Source organism: Malaclemys terrapin, chromosome 2 (assembly GCF_027887155.1).
Source record: "Malaclemys terrapin pileata isolate rMalTer1 chromosome 2, rMalTer1.hap1, whole genome shotgun sequence".
NCBI lineage: Eukaryota > Metazoa > Chordata > Testudines > Emydidae > Malaclemys > Malaclemys terrapin.
In genome coordinates this window covers 174,498,839-174,521,566 of record NC_071506.1, presented here as the reverse complement: position 1 = coordinate 174,521,566, position 22,728 = coordinate 174,498,839, and the positions used below count along the sequence as shown (strand labels likewise).

General features: G+C 40.9%; 2 protein-coding genes across 9 annotated transcripts in view; one reads left to right on the top strand and one right to left on the bottom strand.

Annotated features, from left to right (window-relative positions):
- BRD9 (bromodomain containing 9) overlaps positions 1-8,834 on the bottom strand; it is a 56,789-nt gene extending 47,955 nt beyond the window's left edge. For all 6 annotated transcript variants that reach the window (XM_054018688.1, XM_054018689.1, XM_054018690.1 and 3 more), the window contains exons 1-3: positions 8,710-8,834; positions 4,744-4,964; positions 1,274-1,406 (exon numbers count right to left, since the gene is read on the bottom strand). In XM_054018688.1, coding sequence (XP_053874663.1) covers positions 1,274-1,406; positions 4,744-4,964; positions 8,710-8,785 — 430 coding nt within the window. In that variant the 5' untranslated portion in view covers positions 8,786-8,834. The remainder of the gene's footprint in view (positions 1-1,273; positions 1,407-4,743; positions 4,965-8,709) is intronic.
- A 79-nt stretch (positions 8,835-8,913) lies between these two features.
- Positions 8,914-22,728, top strand: part of TRIP13 (thyroid hormone receptor interactor 13) — a 40,010-nt gene continuing 26,195 nt past the window's right edge. For all 3 annotated transcript variants that reach the window (XM_054019553.1, XM_054019554.1, XM_054019555.1), the window contains exons 1-4: positions 8,914-9,001; positions 13,035-13,137; positions 18,907-19,072; positions 22,140-22,269. In XM_054019553.1, coding sequence (XP_053875528.1) covers positions 13,037-13,137; positions 18,907-19,072; positions 22,140-22,269 — 397 coding nt within the window. In that variant the 5' untranslated portion in view covers positions 8,914-9,001; positions 13,035-13,036. The remainder of the gene's footprint in view (positions 9,002-13,034; positions 13,138-18,906; positions 19,073-22,139; positions 22,270-22,728) is intronic.

The window sequence follows — 22,728 nt, the reverse complement described above, 5'->3', positions numbered from 1 at the left end:
AACTTGCAAATTCCTCAAGATTGATTTGCTCAGTTGATAAGTATAGTTCCCGTCTTTGGTTTGCCCTGTCAACAAGCAGCGTTCTAATCTTATGAAGACTGAAATGAAGCCTGCTAATTTTCATACAAGTCCAGATTTCTGCTAGACATTTACTGAGGTATCTTTCAAGGAAGCAGCCTAAGCAAAGTTAACATGGCACTCAGGAGTGAGATTCCTTTGTCCTGAAAATTTTTGTTTGTAAAGGATTTCAAAGAATTTAGAAGTCTGAAGGAATTAAAAAAAGAATGGCTTATAAAAATTATCTAACTTTAATATTGAGCATTGGCTCCAGGATCTGATGGAATTTGTATAGTGAGACGGGATAAACACACGCATTACAGGTACATGCACTAGCTGCCTGTTGGCACCTGAAAAGGTTTTAAGGTGTTATAAGCCAAAATTAACAACATAATGACTTAGGACCTGTGTACTTGAGAGCCTGCCACAAATAATATCAGGTAGGTGTTTGAGCCGAAGTTTGACAATTTAGAAAAGAAAGCTTGCTGCTGGCAAGGCATTCTCCCTTGCCTGTGGATTTGCTCCTGTACTGGTCCAAAATAGTGTGAATTTTCTGACACTTAGGGCATACTGCAAAGACCAATTTTTGCACAGGACATTGAGGGAAGGGTATGGTGTAGAGGTGGAAGAGGAACTTGGGGAAAGCTTATGGACAGGGATTTTGTTGTGTTTTCTGCTGAATCACTGCTTTGGTGTGGAATCTCTGGCTCTTTTGCTCATTTTTGCATTTTATTATTGTAGGTTATATTTTAATGTCATGTCAGGAAGTTAGAGAAATGCACAGGTGTCCTTTATATGTTCAATCAAAATAATTACATGTAGCTGCAGATCACCTTATTCTGGTGCACATACCGCAAACAGAAATACTGGAATGACACTTAAATATCCTTTTTATACTTCAAACAGGCAAATGCACTCTGATGTGAACTTGTGGAGAAGTAACTGAAAATTTACTTCTAACTGGCACCTGGGAATGTACCCATCAAGCCCCAAAGGTGGTAAGAGGAATAACTGCTTTTCATGCAGTATCTTTCCAACCTGTAAAAGTTCACTGAAATCCAGGGATTTCACCAGAAATCGATATATTCTGCTTGAAAGCTTAATACCCTGGTATATTATCAGAAGTATTATTTTAACACTCAGTTATGAACAATTTTAAAGAACATATTAGGAAATTTAAATTTTCCAGGTTTCCCATCTAGTCTTGGTCACTTACCTGGCTGAGTTCTACAAGCTCTGACTGGGCGATCTGGAGGTGGCTCAACTTCCACTTTTTTCCCAGGATCAAAGTCATCCGTTTCTCCCTCAGTGTCACACTGCTCTTTCTCCCTCTTTCTCTTCTTTTCTTCCTAATATAGCAAGGATAGGAGATAGTTAAAAGAAGATATTCACAAAGGGCAGTTCAAGTTCAAATAAAATATTCTCATACAAAAACCTTTTATTAAAATAATACTAAGTATCCAAGTGACACCAATGAAAGTCAAGAAATTTAAAGACAAATATACACTTTCTTCAAATCCCTGGGGGGAAAAAAAACAGACTCCTACTGCTGAACTGTAAGACGGACAATAATGGTTTAAAGCACAACCTTATACATACTTTCTTTAAAATGATTTCTATTACTTACAATAACTGTTTGCAAATCATTTCCATTTCTGTATCTATTCAGCTACTTTTTTTGGTTGATAGTTGCTATGCTTCTGCTGAAAAAAATGGCACTAAAATGTATACAAATAATTGCACAATGAAAGAGCCCAGTTAACTGTAAAGTTCTGTAAGTCCTAACTGGTCAGCTGTGATGCTTCATCTTATAGTTACTATGAATGAAGTAAGAAGCACGTAGCTTTGCCCTGTTCACTGCACATTTACAGTATGGTGCAGTAAGTACACTGAAACTCAAACTCCACAGTAGAGCAATGCTTTGCAAGATTGGCGATATTTGACAGATCTTCTCCTGTAAGCCTCCATAGCACGTGAACAATCTTGTATTGAATTAGGCGGCCTCACTCCATTTTTTACTACAGTGCTTACTGATGCATGCTCAGCGCAGCCCTCTCTCATTTACAACATTTGGATACATCACTGTTAAAAGGTTCTATAATTTTAGACTACTGCACATCTGCTAGTTATGAAGGTCTGAAAATTGTGACTTAGAAAAGTAAAATAAAAATCATCATAGGACACAGCAACACACTTTTCTTCCCTAATGTCTGTTATTCTGTCCAATTTCAGTTTTTTAGTCCCAGGTAATTAGTGGTATTAGAGATGTTCAAAAATACATTGCAAAAATGTTTCCACAACAGAAACCATTTTTTCCAGTGCCTCGTTCTCAAGAATTTCTGACCCATTTTTGATCAGATCAAACTTTCCAGAAAAATTCACTCTTAGGCAGAAAACAAATGTTGAAGATAATTCAAGTCACCTTGCCTAATGCACTACTGGAAGGTGTTCAGATACTACAGGGATGAAGGCCCTATAAGAATCTAAGGAGAATAGAACTGAAAGGTGAAAGATTCAAAAAGATTTTAGCAAATAAAAGAAGAATGCTTAGACACTACTTAACTACAGAGGTCACTAACTTCACACCTGTTTATGGAATACAGGTCAGTCTCATCTTGTATAACATAATACAGCTTTCAGTAGCACAAGTCTGGGAAAGCCACATTATTTACAACTAGCAAAGAAACAAGTGGGAAATGCAGGTTATTGCAAATGAGGGCCAATAAAATCTTTATATCACACCAAACCATGGACTTTTTGTATAAGAGAGCTATTTTAGGAATGCTTTAGGGCATTTTACAAAATGTTATACTTTTTTTTTTTTAAATCCCTCTCCTTTTGGTAAAGCCAAGCGGCTTAGTTATCAAGGGTATCTGAGCAGGTCTCAAAGGGAGCCATAGAAGCCTTTAAATACTATCTAAAATAGATTTTCTATACCTAAGGATGTTAGTTTTGAAGTCTGACATGTCAGGAACTTCCAGGACAAGAATCACATGTTGGGTTCAGTTCAGAAGCTGGGACTCTCCCTTTCTCAATGTAATAAAGCACCTGTTTTTAACTCCAATGAGATGTAACATATCAGATTTTAAAAATGCAACATTTTCAATTGTAGACAAGCCATCATGAAGACTGATTAGTGGGTAATACAGTAAAAGAGTTATAATAAAATCATTTATTACATTGTTCTGCAAATTATCCTATGAATACCTTCCATATATGTGAGGAGCACACAGACGTTTCACAAGTTGTAAGAACACACCCTTCCTGTTGTCTCAGGGAACATTAAGATACTGGGAGCCTCTGGAAGGGTAATTAAATCTAAGGACTGTTAGCTGACCACATCACATATTTTGGCTAAGAACAGGGAGAACAGCAGTCACTAGGACCCAAACCACACAGGTAGGCTTGGAAGGATGAGATTTTTAATCGGTAAATATTTGTAAATGTTGATTTCAACATAGACAAACAAACCAACAGAAAAAAAGTCCATAAAAATAATTGAAATTTGCACACACAGAAAAAAATATGCAGCTTGAGGATTTAGACTCTAATAACGATATTTACTTTGTATATTTTGACATGTAATGTTGACAATTTATGTTTTAGCAGGTTTCAGAGTGGTAGCTGTGTTAGTCTGTATCAGCAAAAAGAACAAGGAGTACTTGTAGCACCTTAGAGACTAACAAATTTATTTGGGCATAAGCTTTTGTGAGCTAAAACCCACTTCATCTTGGGTTTTAGCCCACGAAAATTTATGCTCAAATAAATTTGTTAGTCTCTAAGGTGACACAAATACTCCTTGCTCTTTATGTTTTAACAGTTTATAAAGTTTTAACTTTCTGAATCTCAATGTCTACTGTCATTAAATAGTTATTGTCTGACTCCTCCCATAATTTCCTATAAGTGTGAAAATTTAAATGGATAAAAATTGAAAAAAATGGTGAAAAAATAAACATTGATATCTGTCAAAACTATAAAACATATTGAATTCTGCCAAGCTCATGTATAGGGCTTTGTAGATCAATAAACATCTTGAACTGCCCTCAGATGTTAGCAGGGAGACAATGCAGTATCTGAAACAGTGGTGTAACACATATCCTGCACAACATTGTGCTAAGCAAGAGGGTAGTCTTATTCTGCACCAACTGAAGTGGTCTTTAGAGATAGTCCCACATACAACATGTTAACTCATCCAACATTGAGGTGACAAAGGCATAGATGACTATGGCAAGTGAAGAAACTGAAAAATAGTTACACCAGTTGTAGAGGACTTCAATGGGGCTACTCATAGGAGTAAATTTAAAAACACATGCATAAGCATTTGCATAATTAGAGACAGAGGGATTATAAAATTTAGTTCTACTCCAACTTCTAAATGCAATTAATTTGGTGAAATACAGCCCTCACTTTTGTTTTTTAAGAAGACAGAAAATTTGGACAAAACACAAAAAAAAAAGGGTTTTTTTTGTTTGTTTGTTTTAAGAGCGAGATGAAAATATACAAAAAGGACCCTCGTTGGATTAGAAGTGGGGGAGGGAAGAAATAATACTGCTTTGTTTTAGTTATTCCTCTCAGTCAACTGTATCTTACATGAAAATACACATTTCAGTTTAAGAGACACTTTTCAGATATGACAAGCAAATGTGAAAAGAATTTGTACCCCTGCATTCTCGAGTCACTGTTTACCTTTCTCTTCCTTCTCTCTTCATCATCAAGATGTTTTTCTTTTTCTTTCTCAGACTTCTTTTTCTTTTTCTTCTTCTTTTCTTTGTGCCGCTCTCGCTCATGGTCTGACCTGTCATCGTAATAACTTGAATCGTGCCCTGAACCTGAGAGTTCAGTGACCTCACTTCCTCCAACTTTAAGCACTAGCTTCAAGGGCTTTTCCAGGGGCTTATCCACATAATCTAAATTAAAACATAGTAAAAAAAATTCATAAACACACAAAAAAGTTACACAGTAAACAATAATAGTTTTCAGACAGTATCATTCTACTGAAAATTCCATTTACAAACTAGTGTATAGTGTAATTACTGTGAAATGTATATGTATATGAAGAAGTATACAAAAGAAAAAATCCTAAATTGACAGATGAGGTAGGAAACAGCTGTCCTAAACAGTCAAAAATATTGGTTTCCTTAAATTTAACTTTATTTTCTTGTATAATAAGGATTCAAAAAAATCATAACCTCCTATGTTCTAGAAAACATCAGAAAAATTGTGTAATTGGGTACCAATCCTGAAAACACATTCACACATGCTTAGCTTTACTCACTTGAGTAAGGTAAAGTACAGGTATAAATGTTTGCAGGATCCAGGAATAACAGTTTCTAAAGTAAGAATCTCCACAATTCATTGTCTGACAAGAAATTAAATCCATCTTTTATATTAAAAATAAATATTGTGGCAACTATTTACAGAGTTTTTTTAAATCAGCATTTCAACTATTTGCTTAAGTAATTTCCTCTTGAACCACTAAGGAGCCAACATATCATTATTCCTTTTTCTACTATTGATGCCTGTCCCATAGATTATAACTTTCTAACAAATAAACTATGTTCATGTGAGGCCAAAAGAATTGAAAACATTTTTAAAGAACCGAGACTGTAAACTGCAGTTATTTGATTCTTTATCAGATTAATTCAATTCACCATCTTATTTAAAGTGATTCAGGACAGCAGAAATGAAAATGGTTCAGTTAATAACACAAGAGAGAACTGGATAAAAAAGACTGGTGTCAGAATAGTTTATATACCCTTAGCTTGTGCATTCCAGAGTTTTTATGGCTGTGTTCAACAGTCCATCTTCTCTTGAATCGCACGTAATCATAACTCTAACATTTATGAAATTTTTTTTGTTTTGAACTACTTGAAATGGATGACTTAAAAATAAAAACAATTAATATTATTTTGTTTTTAAAAATAAACTTATTTAAAATTAAATTTGAAACTATGATTATCTATATTAGGGCCTAAACTTACTATCTTATATTAATTTAAAATTAAATAAAATTAATATTAGGCAGTACATGTTTGCTACCCGAGTTTTAAAGAAAGTCAAACTACTGAACTGCTGGAAGTGATTGGCTAAGCACCTAGAACCAGAGTTTGCTGAAGTGCTAAACCAGCTTTTGACAGCAAATATCCTTTTCTGCAGGTGCCAAGAGAATATTTTCCTTTCAGTTTATTCAACTAGTTCAGTTAAATGACTAGTTCACTCAAACTTGAGAAACCAATTGGGAACTGAAAAAGCAGGAAAGCTCGTGTTCCTCTTCCAATCTATGAAAAAAGCTAAGGCCTTGTCTACACTACCAAGTTTTCTCACCAAAAATTGCCTTTTGGCAACAAAACAACAAGAGCGTACACACTACAACAGGACTTTTGTCACGAAAAATGCCCAGTTTTGGCGACAAAAAACTTCCACCCCAGGAGAGACTTTTGTCTTTTCCCTTTCCTTTATTGTGGACAAAGAGCCAGTGTAGACACTGCTGATTGTTTTATCAACAGAACTGGCTTCCGCCAGTATCCCACAATGCCTGCCCTGATTGCTCCGCTCAGTGTTTTGATCTCTGCTGCCCTGCAGGCAGGCATGCACCCCTCCCCTTTCAAAGCTCCGGGAATTATCTGTGTGCTGCTCCGAAATGGAGAGCAAATCACTGGAATGCTCCTGTTCTGCCCTGAAGTAGGAACACAGCAGCAGGCAGACTGCTGCTGCAGGTGGAGGGGAACAGACGGCTGTGCTGCTTTGCCATTTCCTAACATGGAGAACTCACATATTCATGATGCTGTTCTCGGCAGCTGAGGGGGCTGTGGGAGAACTAGGAGAGAATCCCAAGATGCGATCAGCTCCTCCTTCCCACAACGCTGCACTGTGGGATACATACCCACGGTGCATTGCTCACCCTGTTGATTTATGATGGTATCCCCAATGTGGACGTGATCTGTCGACAGATGGAGCAAGTGTGAACACACTTTGGTGATTTTTGTTTTGTCGACTTTTAGGTGTCTACATAACTTTTGTCAACAAAACTTGGTGGTATAGACAAACTCTTAGGGTGAAAAGATGAGAACTACTAGGGCTTGTCTACACTTAAAACTCGGCAGCTGTGCCACTGTAGCATTTAAACATAGACACTACATACGCAAATGGGAAGGTTCTACTATCAACGTAGGTAATCCACCTCCCCAAGAGAGGTAGCTAGGTCGACAGAAGAATTATTCCATTGCCTAGCACTGTCTACATGGGGACTTTCTGTCTACATGTAGATTTTTCACACCCTTGGACTGATATAGTTAAACCGACCTAATTTTTTTTACTGTAGACCAGGCCTTACTTATAAAACCTTGAAGAACACAGTGACCAGACACAACCCAGCTCAATTTACTAATTACTTCCTTTGTTTAATAAATCAGTCTTAAATGCAAAACATGTTTTAATAAAAAAATTACATAATCAGCACATTGAAGACAATTTAAAAAAATAAGATGTTGCTTTTTTGCACATTTTAAAATGAATTCCAATATTCATCCCAGTACAGCTTATCACAAATCACAAGTAAAAAATTAATTTAATAAATGCAATCCATCATTTTCTAATAGAAAAAATGAAAAAATAAGAATCTGATTAAATGTATGTTAACCTATATAATTGCTTACATATGTATAGCTGTAGCATGTTGTCCTAGCTAGCAAAATGAAGTACCAATTTTAGCGCAGAGCTATCTTTAGCTGTAAGTCAACATGTTTTAATGGTTACCAACCCATGAGAATCAACATTTCATTAGAAAAATAACTAAAGTTAAAATGCAAAAACACAATTAAGACAGATGATTTAAACCAAGGTTTCCTGCTTGCTGATTTAAACCATGATTGAAATTGGTGATTTAAACTACTCGGATTTAAATCAATCTCTCCTTTTCTTCAGGCTCTATCATCAATTATTGCACCTGTTCTTTTAAATATAAGAGTTAAATTTTTTTAATGGGAAACGTTTTCTTTGACAGGTGTATGTAATTCCTCAGCTCCCTGAAGAGTTATGTATGTGCATCAAACATAGAAGTAAACTGTGATAAGCACCTGAATACAAAAGACTTTACTTTGCAGTGTTTGTGTTGAACCTAGGATGTTAGAGAGAGAAGGTGGGTGAGGAGAGACTGCAGGGACACTTGCTGATACAGACTAACAGGGCTACCACTCTGAAACCTGTCCCCAAGGAGTGCGGGAATGTGGTGTTGGGCTCTGCTAGGGTAGGGCGCTGCAGAGCCCTAGTGACTCCACAGGACCTTGCGGGGCTCTCCCTAGCGCACGTAAGTACATTGCAAGGTACAGCATTAGGGATGAAAGCGACTCGTCGCTTGACTCCGCAGCGTGACGCGAGAGCTGGGCTCGGGGCTAGCGCTGGGGTCTCCAGCCCCGCACGTCGGTTGCTGCTGTTCATTTGGCCGATTCCTGCCGGTCTATTTACAGCCGCAAACCGCCCCGGCGAGCAGGGCCGGCCGCGCGCAGCGAGGGGACAGCCCCAGCACAACGCGCCGCCCGAGCGACACCAGCTCTCCCGTGTCCCCGCGCGGCGCCGGCCATAAAACAGCGTCGCGAGTCCGCGCCGCCCGCGGGCTGAGGAGGCAGCGAAGGGCCCCGCCGCCCCGTGACTCACCGCTGTAGGTGGGGGGCGCGGCGGCCGAGCGCCATTCCGCCTTCTCCGTCTTGTGCTTTTTGTGCTTCTTGCCCATGGTGGCCCCGCCGCTGCCGGAAACAGCCGCCGCCACTCAGGTCCCACCGGAAGCGAGTCCGGAGATGCCCTTCCGGGTAAGGGGGTCGGCCGGGAGCATGAACTTCCGGGGCAGGGGGCGGGGTTCCCCTCCCCGCGTTTTTCCAAAAGTAGCGACGGCAGCTGCTTCTGGTGCGCGAGCCGAGCCCAGCTCCTCCTTGCAGCGGCGCGCGGAGCGGTACGTTGGGGGAGCTGGCGGCGGGGGATGGTCCGGGACTGGGACTCCGGTGCCGGCTGCGGGGCGCTCTCCGCGCTGGGCCCCAAGGGGCTCCGTGGAGCCGAGCAGCCCGGGCCGGCGCCTCCCGGGCAGCGTAGCCCGTCCCGTCCCTACAGCGGCCTGTGCGGTGTCCTCGGGCTCCGTCTGTGTCCTCTGCCACCGAGCAGCCACCGCGCAGCCCCTGGTGTGTGCGCCGCATCGGGTTCGCACGTGGTGGTGCCTGGTCGGGTCAGCCCGAGGCGCCCTGCCGGGTAAGGGCGTAACTCAGTTGGCGTGAAGGTCCAACAGAGACGCTAATGCAGTTAAATAATAGACGACTGTGTCTAACGGCTATAAAGCAGGGCTGGGCAATATTTTTTTAATGGCAGGCTGCAGGTCCCGGCCGCCACTGAGCCCGCTGCCGGTCTGGGGTTCAGGGTGCTGTAGGTTGAGGATCCCTGTTCTAGTGTATAGTGTGTGTACTGTACTTTATGGTAATTTTCACTATACATGATTTTCCTCTTATGCGCCGACCTTCAAACCTAACCCCTGCGTAAGATGTGACTCCACTGCAGTGTAAAAAAAATTTTGCTTTTGGTGCCCTCAAATCTTGGTGCCGTAGGTGGCCGCCTAGTTCGCCTAGTGGTTACACTGGCCCTGCCCCAGTGGCGCTACAGGCCCTGTGCTGCTCTCAGAAGTAGCTGGCACCACATCCCTGTGGCCCCCACCGGGGGGGGAGGGGGGCAGAGGGCTCTGTATGTTGCCTTTGTCTCCAGGCACCGCCTCCCCCCACCCCCCGTAGCTCCCATTGGACGGGAACAGGGAACTGTGGCCAATGGGAGCTTTGGCGGAGGTACCTGGATGTGCGGCCAGGGCAGCACATGCGGAGCCCTCCGCCCCGCCTTACCCAGGGACCGCAGCACTTCCTGGAGTGGTGCAGTGTGGGGCCAGGGCAGGCAGGCATGCAGGGAGTCTGCCCTGGCCCGCGCCGCTGCCACCTTGGAGCCGCTTTAGGTAAGCAGTGCTGGGCCGGAGCCCAAACCCCTCCTGTACCCCAACTCCCTGCCCTGAGCCCCCTCCTGCACTCCGCACCCCTCCTTCACCCCAACCCCCTTCCAAGCCCCCTCACACACTCCGCACCCCTCCTCTGCCCTAATCCCTTGCCCTGAGGGCCTTCCTGCACACCGCACCCCCTCCCACACCCCACACTCCTCCTGCACCTCAACCCCCTGCCCCGGCCCTGCATACAATTTCCACACCCAGATGTGGCCCTCGGCCCAAAGAGTTTGCCCACCCCTGACCTAGTGTCTCATTTGTAAAGCACAGAAAATTCCACCTCTGCGTTGATTCAATCTCACTGGGTGATCTATGCTGCATTTTAAAACATTTGGCAGCACATCTACAGGAATAGACCAAGGAGCCCAAGCTCTGACCAGAGCCTGAATATCTACACTGCTGTTTTTAGCCTGAGCACAAGTCTACAGGCTGTAGACTTGGGCTCTGACATTCACTGCTGTGAGTTTTAAACAGCAGTGTAGATGTACTCTCAGTACCGTTCTCAGGTGTCCTCTTGCCAGATGCCATAGTTGGACTGGGCAGGGGCATGTCGTGGTGCTCTGAGTAGAAGCACAGTCATTGTATGCTTCAGCCACAACTGCTGGGTGAACTAGGCCTAATTGGTGGACAAAATAATGAGGGGATGGACTGTTTCACCCACCACTCCTTTTTTGGGTCCTTAAAGAAAGAGACTTTGGGGGGGGAGGAGGGGAAGGAGAGACTTCACCATCTTGGCTGCATCCATAGGCACTGACTCCATGGGTGCTCTGCACCCACCGGCAGCCAAGCTCCCCCCGCCCCACCTCCTCCTCCTCCATGAGTGTGCCGTGTCCCCACTCCTCTGCGTGCCTCCCAGCCCTTCCTGCCTAGCAGCCAGCAAACAGCTATTTTTGGCGGCGTTAGCACGCTCTGGGAGAGAGGGGGAGGAGTGGGAATGTGGCACTGTCAAGGCTGGATCCCCACTTTGAACTTTAGGGTACAAATGTAGGGGCCTGCATGAAAACTTCTAAGCTTAACTACCAGCTTAGCTCTGGTTCGGCTGCCACCATTTCAATGGATTCCATTCCTGGGAAACCTTGAAAAACCTTCACCAAATCCCTGGTGAATACAAATCCAAACCCCTTGCATCTTAAAACAAGGAGAAACTAACCATTCCCCCTCCTTCCTCCCACCAACTCCTGGTGAATACAGTTCCAACCCCCCTGGGATCTACAACAGGGAGAAATTAACCATCCCCCCTCCTTCCTCCCACCAACTCCTGGTGAATCAAGATCCAAACCCCTTGGATCTTGAACAAGGAAAAATCAATCAGGTTCTTAAAAAGAAGGTTTTTAATTAAAGAAAAAGGTAAAAATCATCTCTGTAAAATCAGTATGGAAATTAACCTTACAGGGTAATCAAACTTAGAGCTCAGAGGACTCCCGTCTAGTCTTAGGTTCAAAGTACAGCAAACAAAGATAAACACTCTGGTAAAAGGTACATTTACAAGTTGAGAAAACACAGGAAAACTAACACGCCTTGCCTGGCTATTTACTTACAAGTTTGAAATAGGAGAGACTTGTTTAGAAAGATGTGGAGAACCTGGATTGATGTCTGGTCCCTCTCAGTCCCGAGAACGAACACACTCCCAAACAAAGAACACAAACAAAAGCCTTCCACCCCCCAAGATTTGAAAGTATCTTGTCCCCTTATTGGTCCTTTAGGTCAGATGCCAGCCAGGTTACCTGAGCTTCTTAACCCTTTACAGGGAAAAGGATTTTGGAGTCTCTGGCCAGGAGGGGTTTTATAGTACTTCCCTTTATAGTTATGACAGGCACGCTCAGGGGAGGAGGTGGGGCCGGGATTTGGGGAAGGAGTTGGAATAGGGGCAGGGAGGGGGCAGAGTTGGGTTGGGGACTTTGGGGAAGGGGTTGGAATGGGGGCAGGGAAGAGCCGGGACTGGGGCAGTGCCGGAGGAAAGGGAGGGGTCGAGCACCCACAGCAAAGAGGGAAAGTTGGCACCTATGGCTACATCCCCACCATCTCCTGGGACCCCAGACCTTCATCCTAATCCTGAGAGATGTCCTGGCTAGACTGGGCCAAAGAGAGAAGCCAGATGACATCAACCTCTGCTGATTCCAACCGAATCCCGAACACCACCTGGGATGAAACAGGATCAGACTTCAACAAAAGCTCCAGCCCATCTCAACTGACTTCTTTTCTCTTCCCTAATAGGACAGTTGTTACCATTTTTTTTTATATACCATCTTACAAGACTCTCAAACAATGGTAGTTTGCCTTCTAAAATTCCTCTCCAAATAAAGGGAAAGAGGAAAAAAAATGTTGTTAAATATGAAACCCTCACTTAATATTTTACATTTCAAATGCTTTAACTGTTTTTTTCTTTATCTTTAATAAAAGGTTAAAAGAATGTTAACGGTGTGGTTTGCCATGGTACTAAGCAGGCTGAGGTGTCTGTTTCCTGAACCCTGTTTAACACTGTTTAATGTTGGACAGTGACTGGATTATGCTAATATTTTTAACACCTATATTTCATCTAAATTAATGCAACAGAATGAGTTTATAGAGCAGTTTGTAGATGTAAATTGCTGAAAGCTAATGTAATTCATGTAGAGTTGTGGACTGGGGTATAGAAGTTTGTATATGTTTGCCTGAATTTGAGTATTACTGCTTGAACTGTTACCCTTCTGAAAACTCTTGAACTGTTATGTTACAAAACCCTTGTGGTTTTTTAATCTTTCCGTCACTTTTTTTCAATTTATGATAAACAGCCCTTTCCTCTAGAAAACGTAATAGCCACAGATCCACATTCCCACTGGCGTTCCATAAATATTAATTTGGCCTAATTATTATTAGAATGGGGCAAATACTTTGAAGAGTTGTTAAAACATCAGAATGATAAAGCAAGTGCCATTGGAGGCACTTTTTTAGTAAACACTGTTGTATATTTTCTTTTTAGGAATGAATAAAATGGATGAGGCAGCTGGTGATTTAAAACAGGCACTTCCAAATGTGTGTGATTCTGTGCAGATACATGTAGAAGTTCATCAGAAATCAAACAGGTTTGTTTTATATTGTGACCATTTCAGAGGTATATGAATGAAGTCTAACATACGTCACAAGAACTTAATAGGTTTTCCAAAACACAAGCTTCATTTCAAAAACTAGTAAAGGTGGTTAAATAAGTGTGCTTACCTATCACACCACCAACAAAACCAATTCACTAAAGGGTAAAAAAAAACTTGCACCACCCGTATATTAAACTTCTTAGTCTTTTTCAAGAAATGTGCATTCTACAAACTTAACTTGGACCTTGGATTTTATTTAATATATTGTTATCTTGATATTACTATCTGAATATTGACATTATTGCGATCAACTGCTAAATATCAACTATTAAGGATGTAACTTTTTTCATGAGAATAATATACATATCTAATAACAAAAATCATGACATTGTCAGGATGGCAAAATTACATATATGTAAACTTACGTGTGAGGCTCATTGTCTAAAGTGTTCATATATAATTTCATGGCTTTTTTCTGGAAGAAGGTTGTTTATTTTTTTAGATTAGATATGATAGTCTATTTATTTTGGGTCAGAGTTAGTTTTATTGTGTTGAAATAGAACTTGGTTGCCAAATAATATGTTGTGTGGTCCATACAAGATTTATGCAGTCTATAACTATTCGTTTCCTAGCTTTTAAGTATTTTGGACTTAAAAGTTATGTGACAGAACATTGTTGTTTAATAACTTTGAATGTTTTTTGAAACCAAGTGTTTTGGCTTTGGTATTCCAATTTTTACAGTTTCACTTTTTCTTGTATAGGCAAATTAAGGTTATTTTCATTTTAAATAAAATGGGTTGAACTGGTCATCAGATTATTAAATTAAAGGAGTGAGTAGTGTTGGGCAAGATAATTTCTGGAAACAGACATCTGTATTCCCTTAATAGTTCTGAATTTAAAAAAAAAAATTTTTTTAAATCCGTGAAAATGTACTGTCTACAAGGGAGACATCACCTTAGTATGTTTATAAAGGACATGAAAACAGTCATTTGTATGTACAAGCAATACATTATCTTAGTCTCTTTTGCACTGGTTTTTGAAGAATTTTTCTATTCAATGTTGAAGAATTAATGTATGACTTATTTTTCAAGCCTGTGGGATTCACCACGTAAGCCTGTTTGCAACTCGACACAACAGGAATTGTCCTCAGTTTTGTTCATGTGCAGGTCATAGTCCAGGGTCTCTGGTGGATGCTTTCCTTTTGTCCTGGGAAGATAATCTCATGTATGCATCCTCTCTGGCTCTGCTCCTACCCAGAGTGTTGTTAAAAATCAAACAGGGTCATGCTTGCATGATCCTCATAGCACTGGCATGGCCTCACCACCATTGATTTTCCACTCTGCTGATTCTCTCAAGCAGGGCTCCAGAACCAGCCTTGATCTCACAAGACCATGGGCCCCTCCTTCATCACAACCCATGTGCTCTTAGCCATACAGTGTGGGTGCTCCATCATTTATACTTTGGAGGAGGTCTGTTCAAGGGACATTCTCTTGAATAGCAGAAAACTTACTTCTAGATACACTTACCTGTGAAGTGGAAATTATTTTCTTTGTGGTCTCAACAAAAAAGTATTTGTCTGGTCCAGGCTCCAATATAACATGCGCTGGACTATTTGTTATACCTGAAACAACAGTCTTCCAATTGGTCCATCAGGGTGTACCTAGCCGCTCACTCTGCTTTTCAACTTCCATTTGATAATTGTCCACTTTTCTCCAATCCTACCTAACTCACGTTTTTGAAGGGTTTGGGCCAAGTTTATATTCCCAAGTAGAGGAGTTTAAACATGGTGTTAACAAAGCTAATGGATCCACCCTTTGAACCTCTGGCTATTTGTTTTTTGCTGCATCTTTCAGTAATGGTAGCCTTTTTGGTGGCAATTACCTTAGCAAGGAGAGTAGGAGAATTGAGACCCCTGGTGTCTGATCCATCATATACAGTCTCTTACAAGGACAGGGTATACTTACACCTTCATCCAAAGTCCGTCACCAGAGTGGCTTCTCATTTCCACATCAATCAGGCAATGTATTTATCAACTTTCTTTCCTAACTCTCTTACTCATAATGGTGAAGAGAGATGCCACACAGATGTTAGGGGAGTATTTGTATTTTACTTGCATAAGACTAAACCATTTAGGTCATCCTCACAACTGTTCGTAGCAACTGTGCACAGGATGTAGGGCCTTCCAGTCTCATCCCAAAGAACTTTGTTGTGCATTTCCTCCTGTATGTGTTTGTGCTACAATATGGCAGTGTAATTCTGACAAGCAGGGAGCTAACATATTCAACAAGCTCGCGTGCAGCCTCTGCTGCTTTTCTAGCTAAAGTACCGATACTGGACATTTGTAGAACTTTAACTTGGTCATCAGTACATATTTTTGCATGTCAAGGTGCTATTTTTTTTAACAGTCTAGAGAGAGTGCCAGATTTGGGGGTGTGTGTAGTCCCTCCTTCATTATTTGGGTAAACTGTGATCCCACCTTTTGGACTGAAGTGGAATGGATGTGTGGAATCACTGGAAGAAGAAAACATGGTTACTAACCTGTAACTGATGTTCTTTGAGATGTGTTGTGTATGATCATTCCATGACCCACCCTCCTTCCCCTCTGTATTGGAGTCTGTCTGGTAAGAAGAAACTCGGGGGAGGAGGGCACGCACTCTGGCCTTTATACCATTGTGTAGCAGCACGAGGCAGCAGAGAGCTCATGAGGTGCCCTGCTGGGTACTGCTAAGGGAAAAATCTCAGGTGCTAACTGGGTGTGAATATACCTTACGTGGAATATACATGAAACATAACTCAAAGAACAACAGTTACAGAACAGGTTAGTAGCAGTTTTTCCTCTGGTATATGACCATTAAGTTTCACACACACAAGTAAATACACATACTTTAAATCTGACTCGTTACTTCTGGGGGAATTCTGTGCCACTGCACATGCAGAATTTGTGCAGAAATGAATGCATTTGTGCAGAATTTCCTTTTCCTCCACAGAAATGGGCTGGAAAGCTGCTGGCCGCCACTAGGGTCACTGGACCTGGCAGAGCACAGCTTGCAAATAGAAGACACTGACGGGGTGGGGAAGGGAGCTGGAAGGTTCCTGGCAGCTGCAGTTTTTTCGTACACCCTGAAGGAAGTAGGCGGCATGCAGGAATCTCCATACAAGCCCAGGATCCAGCTTCAGGCTGTTGTTCCCTCTGGATTCCAGGGCTGGGTGGGGGACGAGGACGGCAAGTGTCTGGGCGGCGGGGTGGGGCACAGCTGGGGTCTAGGGCGGACAGCAAGTGTCTGGGCTGCGGGGGGCACAGCTGGGGTTTGGGGGGAATGGCGAGTGTCTGGGCTGGGGGGACACAACTGGGGGGGACGGCGAGTGTCTGGGCTGTGGGGCACAGCTAGGGTCTGGGTGGGATGGCAAGGGTCTGGGCTGGGGGGCACAGCTAGGGTCTGGGGGGAGACGGCAAGTGTCTGGGCTGGAGGGGCACAGCTGTGGGGGATGGTGAGTGTCTGGGATGGGGGTACAGCTGGGGTCTGGGTATCCTGTGGCTGGGCTCTGAGGGGTAGGGAGTATGTGCGAGTGTCTGGGCTGGGGGTGCCCTGCAGTTGGGCTCTGGGGACAGGGGGTATTGTTGCCTGGCCCCCTGCTAGGTTCTGGGAGGTGGGGGCAGAGAAATAGGAACTGGGTTGTCATAAGAGTTTCCTTAGCTCTCTACTCCTGGAGGAATTTTTTTTGTGTCCGTACTGTTACAGACACAGTTGCTGAAAGGTATTTTGAAATAAATTACCAAAATAATGTAAACTGGCGTGATTATATAGTGTTGTTTTGACAAAATATGCAGAATTTTAAAATATTGTGTGCAGAATTTTTAATTTTTTGGTGCAGAATTCCCCCAGGAGTAACTCTTATGTCGAGCTGTTACAGTGCAGCTTCTGCTAGTACTTTTTGACAATTTAATTTTTGGCAAGTATTAGAACTAGGGCTGTCAAGCAATTAAAAAAATTAATTGCTTGATTAAAAAAATAATCACGCAATTAAACAATAATATAATACTATTTAAATATTTTTGCCTGTTTTCTTCATTTTCAAATATATTGATTTCAATTACAACACAGAATACAAAGTGTACACTGCTCACTTTATATTTATTTTGGATTACAAATATTTGCCCTGTAAAAAAACAAAGAAATAGTATTTTTCAATTCACCTAATACAAGTACTGGAGTGCAATCCCTTTATTATGAAAATTGAACTTACAAATGTAGAATTATTTACCAAAAAACCTGCATTCAAAAATAAAACAATGTAAAATTTTAGAGCCTACAAGTCTGCTCAGATAAACAAATTTGGTTACAATTTGCAGGAGATAATGCCTCCTGCTTCTTGTTTATGGTGTCTCCTGAAAGTGAGAACAGGCGTTTTCATGGCACTGTTGTAGCTGGCGTCGCAAGATATTTGCGTGCCAGATTCACTAAAAATTCATATGTCCTTTCATCTTCAACCACCATTCCACAGGACATGCGTCCATGCTGAAGATGGGTTCTGCTTGATAACCATCCAAAGTGGAGCGAACCAATGCATATTCATTTTCATTATCTGAGTCCGATGCCACCAACAGAAGGTTGTATTTCTTTTTTGGTGGTTCGGATTTCATAGTTTCTGCACTGGAGTGTTGCTCTTTTAAGACATCTAAAAGCATGCTCCACACCTCATCCCTCTCAGATTTTAGAAGGCACTTCTGATTCTTAAATCTTGGGTCGAATGCTGTAGCTATTTTTAGAAATCTCACATTGGTATCTTTTGTGTTTTGTCCAATCTGCTGTGAAAGTATTCTTAAAACAAACGTGCTGGGTCATCATTCGAGACTGCTATAACGTGAAATGTATGGCAGAATGTGGGTAAAACAGAGCCAAAGATATACAGTTCTCCCCCAAGGAGTTCAGTCACAAATTTAATTAATGCATTATTTTTTAATGAGCATCATCAGCATGGAAGCATGTTCTCTGGAATGGTGGCCGAAGCATGAAGGGGCATACGAATGTTTAGCAATCTGGCACGTAAATACCTTGCAATGCCAGCTACAAAAGTGCCATGTGAACACCTGTTCTCACTTTTAGGTGACATTGTAAATAAGAAGCCAGCAACATTATCTCCCGTAAATGTAAACAAATTTGTTTCTCTTAGCGATTGGCTGAACAAGAAGTAGGACTGAGTGGACTTGTAGGCTCTAAGGTTTTACATTGTTTGTTTTGTTTTTGAGAGCAGTCGTAACAAAAAAACCTACATTTGTAAGTTGCACTTTCACGATAAAGAGACTGTACTACCGTACTTATATGAGGTGAACTGAAAAATACCATTTATAATTTTTACAGTGCAAATATTTGTAATAAAAATAATATAAAGTGAGCAGTGTACACTTGGTATTCTGTGTTGTAATAGAAATCAATATATTTGAAAATGTAGAAAAACATCAGAAAATATTTAATAAATTTTCAATTGGCATTCTATTGTTTAACAGTGCGATTAATCACGATTAATTTTTTTGAGTTAATCGTGTGAGTTAACTGAGATTAATTGACAGCCCTAATTAGAACACTTTTTCTTCTAGAAAAAGTCAGTATTTTTTCCGTGTTCTGTTTCTAAGCCCTTTGGGGGGAAAGCCCTTTATTTATTTATTTATTTTTTAAAAGAAAGCTCTTTGTAGGTATATTAATCTTGCATGCTGCCAGGCATATCACTGATGTTTAATAAATAATGTTGTTTCTCTCTTATTAGCACCTCAAAGAAAGAAGATATCAGGCTGAGTGTCTTAAAGCTGCTAAACAGACATAACATCGTTTTTGGTGATTACACATGGACTGAGTTTGATGATGGTTTTCTGAACAACAATGTGCAGTCTGTGTCAATTGTGGACACAGAGCTAAAACTGAAAGAAAGACAGGTAATCAAATTTTTGTAAATATAAAAAGGGTACGCTTTTTATAGAAAAATGTTATCAACTTGCTATTAAATCAGATTAAATTATAGTAATCTGTTTAATTAAGCTTACTCTTAGCTTTACCCTCCTGTATTCAGAGTCAATTATTTCTGATATTGTATGTTTTATTTTTGTTTCTTTCAAAATGGTCATAGTCTTGCATGTGTAAAACCTAAGTCAGGAACAAGTACAGCAGCAATCACTGCACCGTAAAAGATGGATACAAATTTCCCAGAATTATTTCTTTTCTTCTCCCCCAAGAGGCAAACAAGTGTGTGTGCAGTTTTTACAAAGGAGGTGTATATCAACAGGCAAAAGATAGGCATTGAGATATACTAGCAGAAAACCACAAATTTTAGTTCATCTTCTGGTGATGCAGTATCAAGCTCTCATATTTTCAATTAAACAAATTTATCCCTTTTGCTATGTAACATTGTTTCATTGGAGCAAAAAGATGGAGAAAATATGGTATAGTAAAAATAATGGTGTAGTAGTACAAATCCTGAAAATACCCACACTTACAACCTGTTTTCCAAATTTAATTCTGTGTGTCTGGTTCTTTCATGAATTGACCAGAAAAGTAGTATGATTCTTCAGGTGACAGACAATGTCTGATTTCAATAGGCAAAACTATATTTACCCTGTCACATAACACTAGAACAATGGAACACTAACAAAATTAAAAGGCTGCCAAATTTAAAACTGGTAAATGGAAATGCAATACGTATTTAACCTGTATAACTTATTGTCATAGGATGTTGTTGAGGCTAAAATATTAGGAGGATTCAAAAGAGTAGACATGTATATGAACGAGACGATTCATGGTTACAATAGGTAGTGTAAATGTTCGAAGGAGTCTAACCATCCTGCTGGAGCATACGAGACAGCCACTCTGCTTGGGGAGTCTCCTCCATTTAAGACTCTTTAGTCTTTTAAAAATGTCATCTGTATAAAGTTAATATTTAAGTCAGGAGTGGGGAACCTACAGCCCGCGGGCCCGATCCGGTCTGCTGCTTTTATTTCATCCAGCCCACGGCAAATCTCTGTGCTGTGAGCCGGAAGCCCCGAGCCTCATCCCCCTGCAGTGCTGGAGCCGCGAGTGGCAGCTTGTCTCTCTGCGGGGGGAAGCTGGGGTTGCCTTGCTGTTAAAAGTCCAGTCGGTTCCGCGCAGCTCCTGGAAGCAGCCAGCTTGTCCCTGTGGCCCCTAGGAGCAGGGGTGATCAGGGAAGCTCCACACGCTGCCCCCGCCCCCAGTGCTGGCTCCGCAGCTCCCATTGGCCAGGAACCGCAGCTAATCAGAGCTGTGGGGGTGGCACCTGCGGGCTCTTCAATCAGCTGCTGTTGAAGAAGGGGTAGCTGGATGTTGCTCCGAGTAATCTTCACTGATATTCTTGATGGCTGTCTTTGGGTGCAAAATTCATTTCACTACTTGAAACTATAGTTCAATCCTTTCAGAATGTGGAAAGTGGTAGTTCTACATTGTCTGATGCCAAGAACGAGTTCCTAAATACTAAGAAACATTGTGAAAAGGCTGAACATAGTCCATTTGCAAAGCTGAAGAGAAAGATAATAGACAAAATAATACCATGGGAAAAAATCAAGTGATCACTCGCATACATCAATGCTGCCTACATTCTTGAGCCCAGACCTTTCTGATAACTAATTTGATTCGGCTTGTGACCTAATAGTGGCTGTTGCATATTTTAAGATATACAAATGAACAAATCTGATAGGCAGCAAATTATAAAGCATGAAGCAGCCTGTTCAATCATAAAACAATATTGAGTACAATACCAGCTGTTGAATCAAAACCGCTTGCTTTATCATGGTGGAAAGGGATGCCTTGCTCTGTAGTTACAATGGCAAAATTTACATCACTCTGTGCACTAAATAAAATTGGTCAGCTTGGGGAATGGTCCATTCAAAAATCAGAAATAAACTGAAGACTTCCACTGCTGGGGAGATAGTGACTGTCACTACGATTAGAGAAGAAAATTGCAGGTGAAAAATTTAGTCAGTATTCATCAGATTAAGAGGAAGAGGGAGATACTGATGAATTTGATGATGACGACAAAGATATAGATGAAGCAGTTGAAGCTGATAAAGAAAAAGATAATGTAAAGCGAGATGCTGCCTGCCTAACAAGTTTATTAAAAATAACTTTTGTGTTTTTCTGTTTAATTTCATTTTTTCTTTTAACTGTTAAATCTTGAATAAAGTTCATATTTAAATGCTAACCTAACATTGCTAAAAAAGTAATTATTTTTTCATTATCGAACTTCATTTAATTTTCACATTTTTCTTAGTTAAAATAACTGAATTAAGTAATTTTTTGTAATTGGGCATAAGTATCTATCTAAGGGTATGCCTATTGTTGCCCATCTTTTTTTGTTACTATTGTTCTAATAAATTAGTGCTTTGATTAAATATTTGACCATTTTTTACTTTGACCATATTTAATCAACATTTGATTGGTCAATTGGCCAGTGATTTTTAGACCAGTAAAATGCCCAATCACATAAATCCCCCAAAAGTAAACTTCAGAATTCAGGTTGAAAGTGATTGTTTTCTTCAGACAGGCCACTTCAATGAAATCATCAAGAAGAGCTGAATTAACATTTAGAAGAGGTTCATGGGCAATAGACATCCTAAGAACTTTATTCCAAAGAGTTCTGCAGTTTTTAGTTATTCTGATAAATACTAGAAATGTGGAATGTTCAGTCTCCCATCTACCGCATTCAAAACCACCGAATGAATTGAAATAATGTAAGATGCACAGAAGGTGCATGAATACAATCTCATTCTCAGTATGATTTATTGGGGGGGAGGGAAGGGGGAATAATTGACTAAAATTCAATCACTGGTTCTAAAATATACAGCTCTTTACCCAAAAACCTCAGATTGCTTCTGTGTTTAACCCAATTCTTAACTTTTTCTAAAAAGAAAGCTTATTTATTACAAGCTACCAAAAATGAGTTATTTGACTTATCAACTTACTTATTAAAGCTGACTTTTTTTCTATCCATTTTAGCCCATTAACTTGAGCAAATGCAATCTCTCGATTCATATTTTTCATCTAAATGACGAAGGACCAAGCACTGAAAATCTAGAGGAAGAGAATGAGAATATTGTTGCAGCCAACCACTGGGTGCTGCCTACAGGTACTCTTCTTTGGTAGCCAGCTGGGGTCCAGAGGAAAAATCTGTGAATGGGAGGGGACATGGTTGTTTAGCTGTAGCTATAGGGCTGCTTGTTAAAGGTAATCTGTATATGGGATGAAGCTTGGTTCCCAACAGGTGTGAGGAAGCAATGAATAAACAAATATTTTTTTAGTAGTCTCTTTTTTTTTTTGACTGAAGCAATGCAAAAGATTCTGGGATATGGTGCACAATTCTGAAGTACTAGAGGTGGAGGAAGTAAGTGTTTTTGTGGCCATGAGTGAAAATGCATGGTCTAAATGAATATTTATTTGACAAGAACACTTCACAGATTAAAAGCCTTCTGTTCTGGTTCTTGTTGTACATTCTAATTAACTTTTGGGCACCTATTCTTGCTCATACACTTAATATCCTATGTATGCACACTCTCTTGTCTCACTGTATTATCCCATCTTGTCAAGT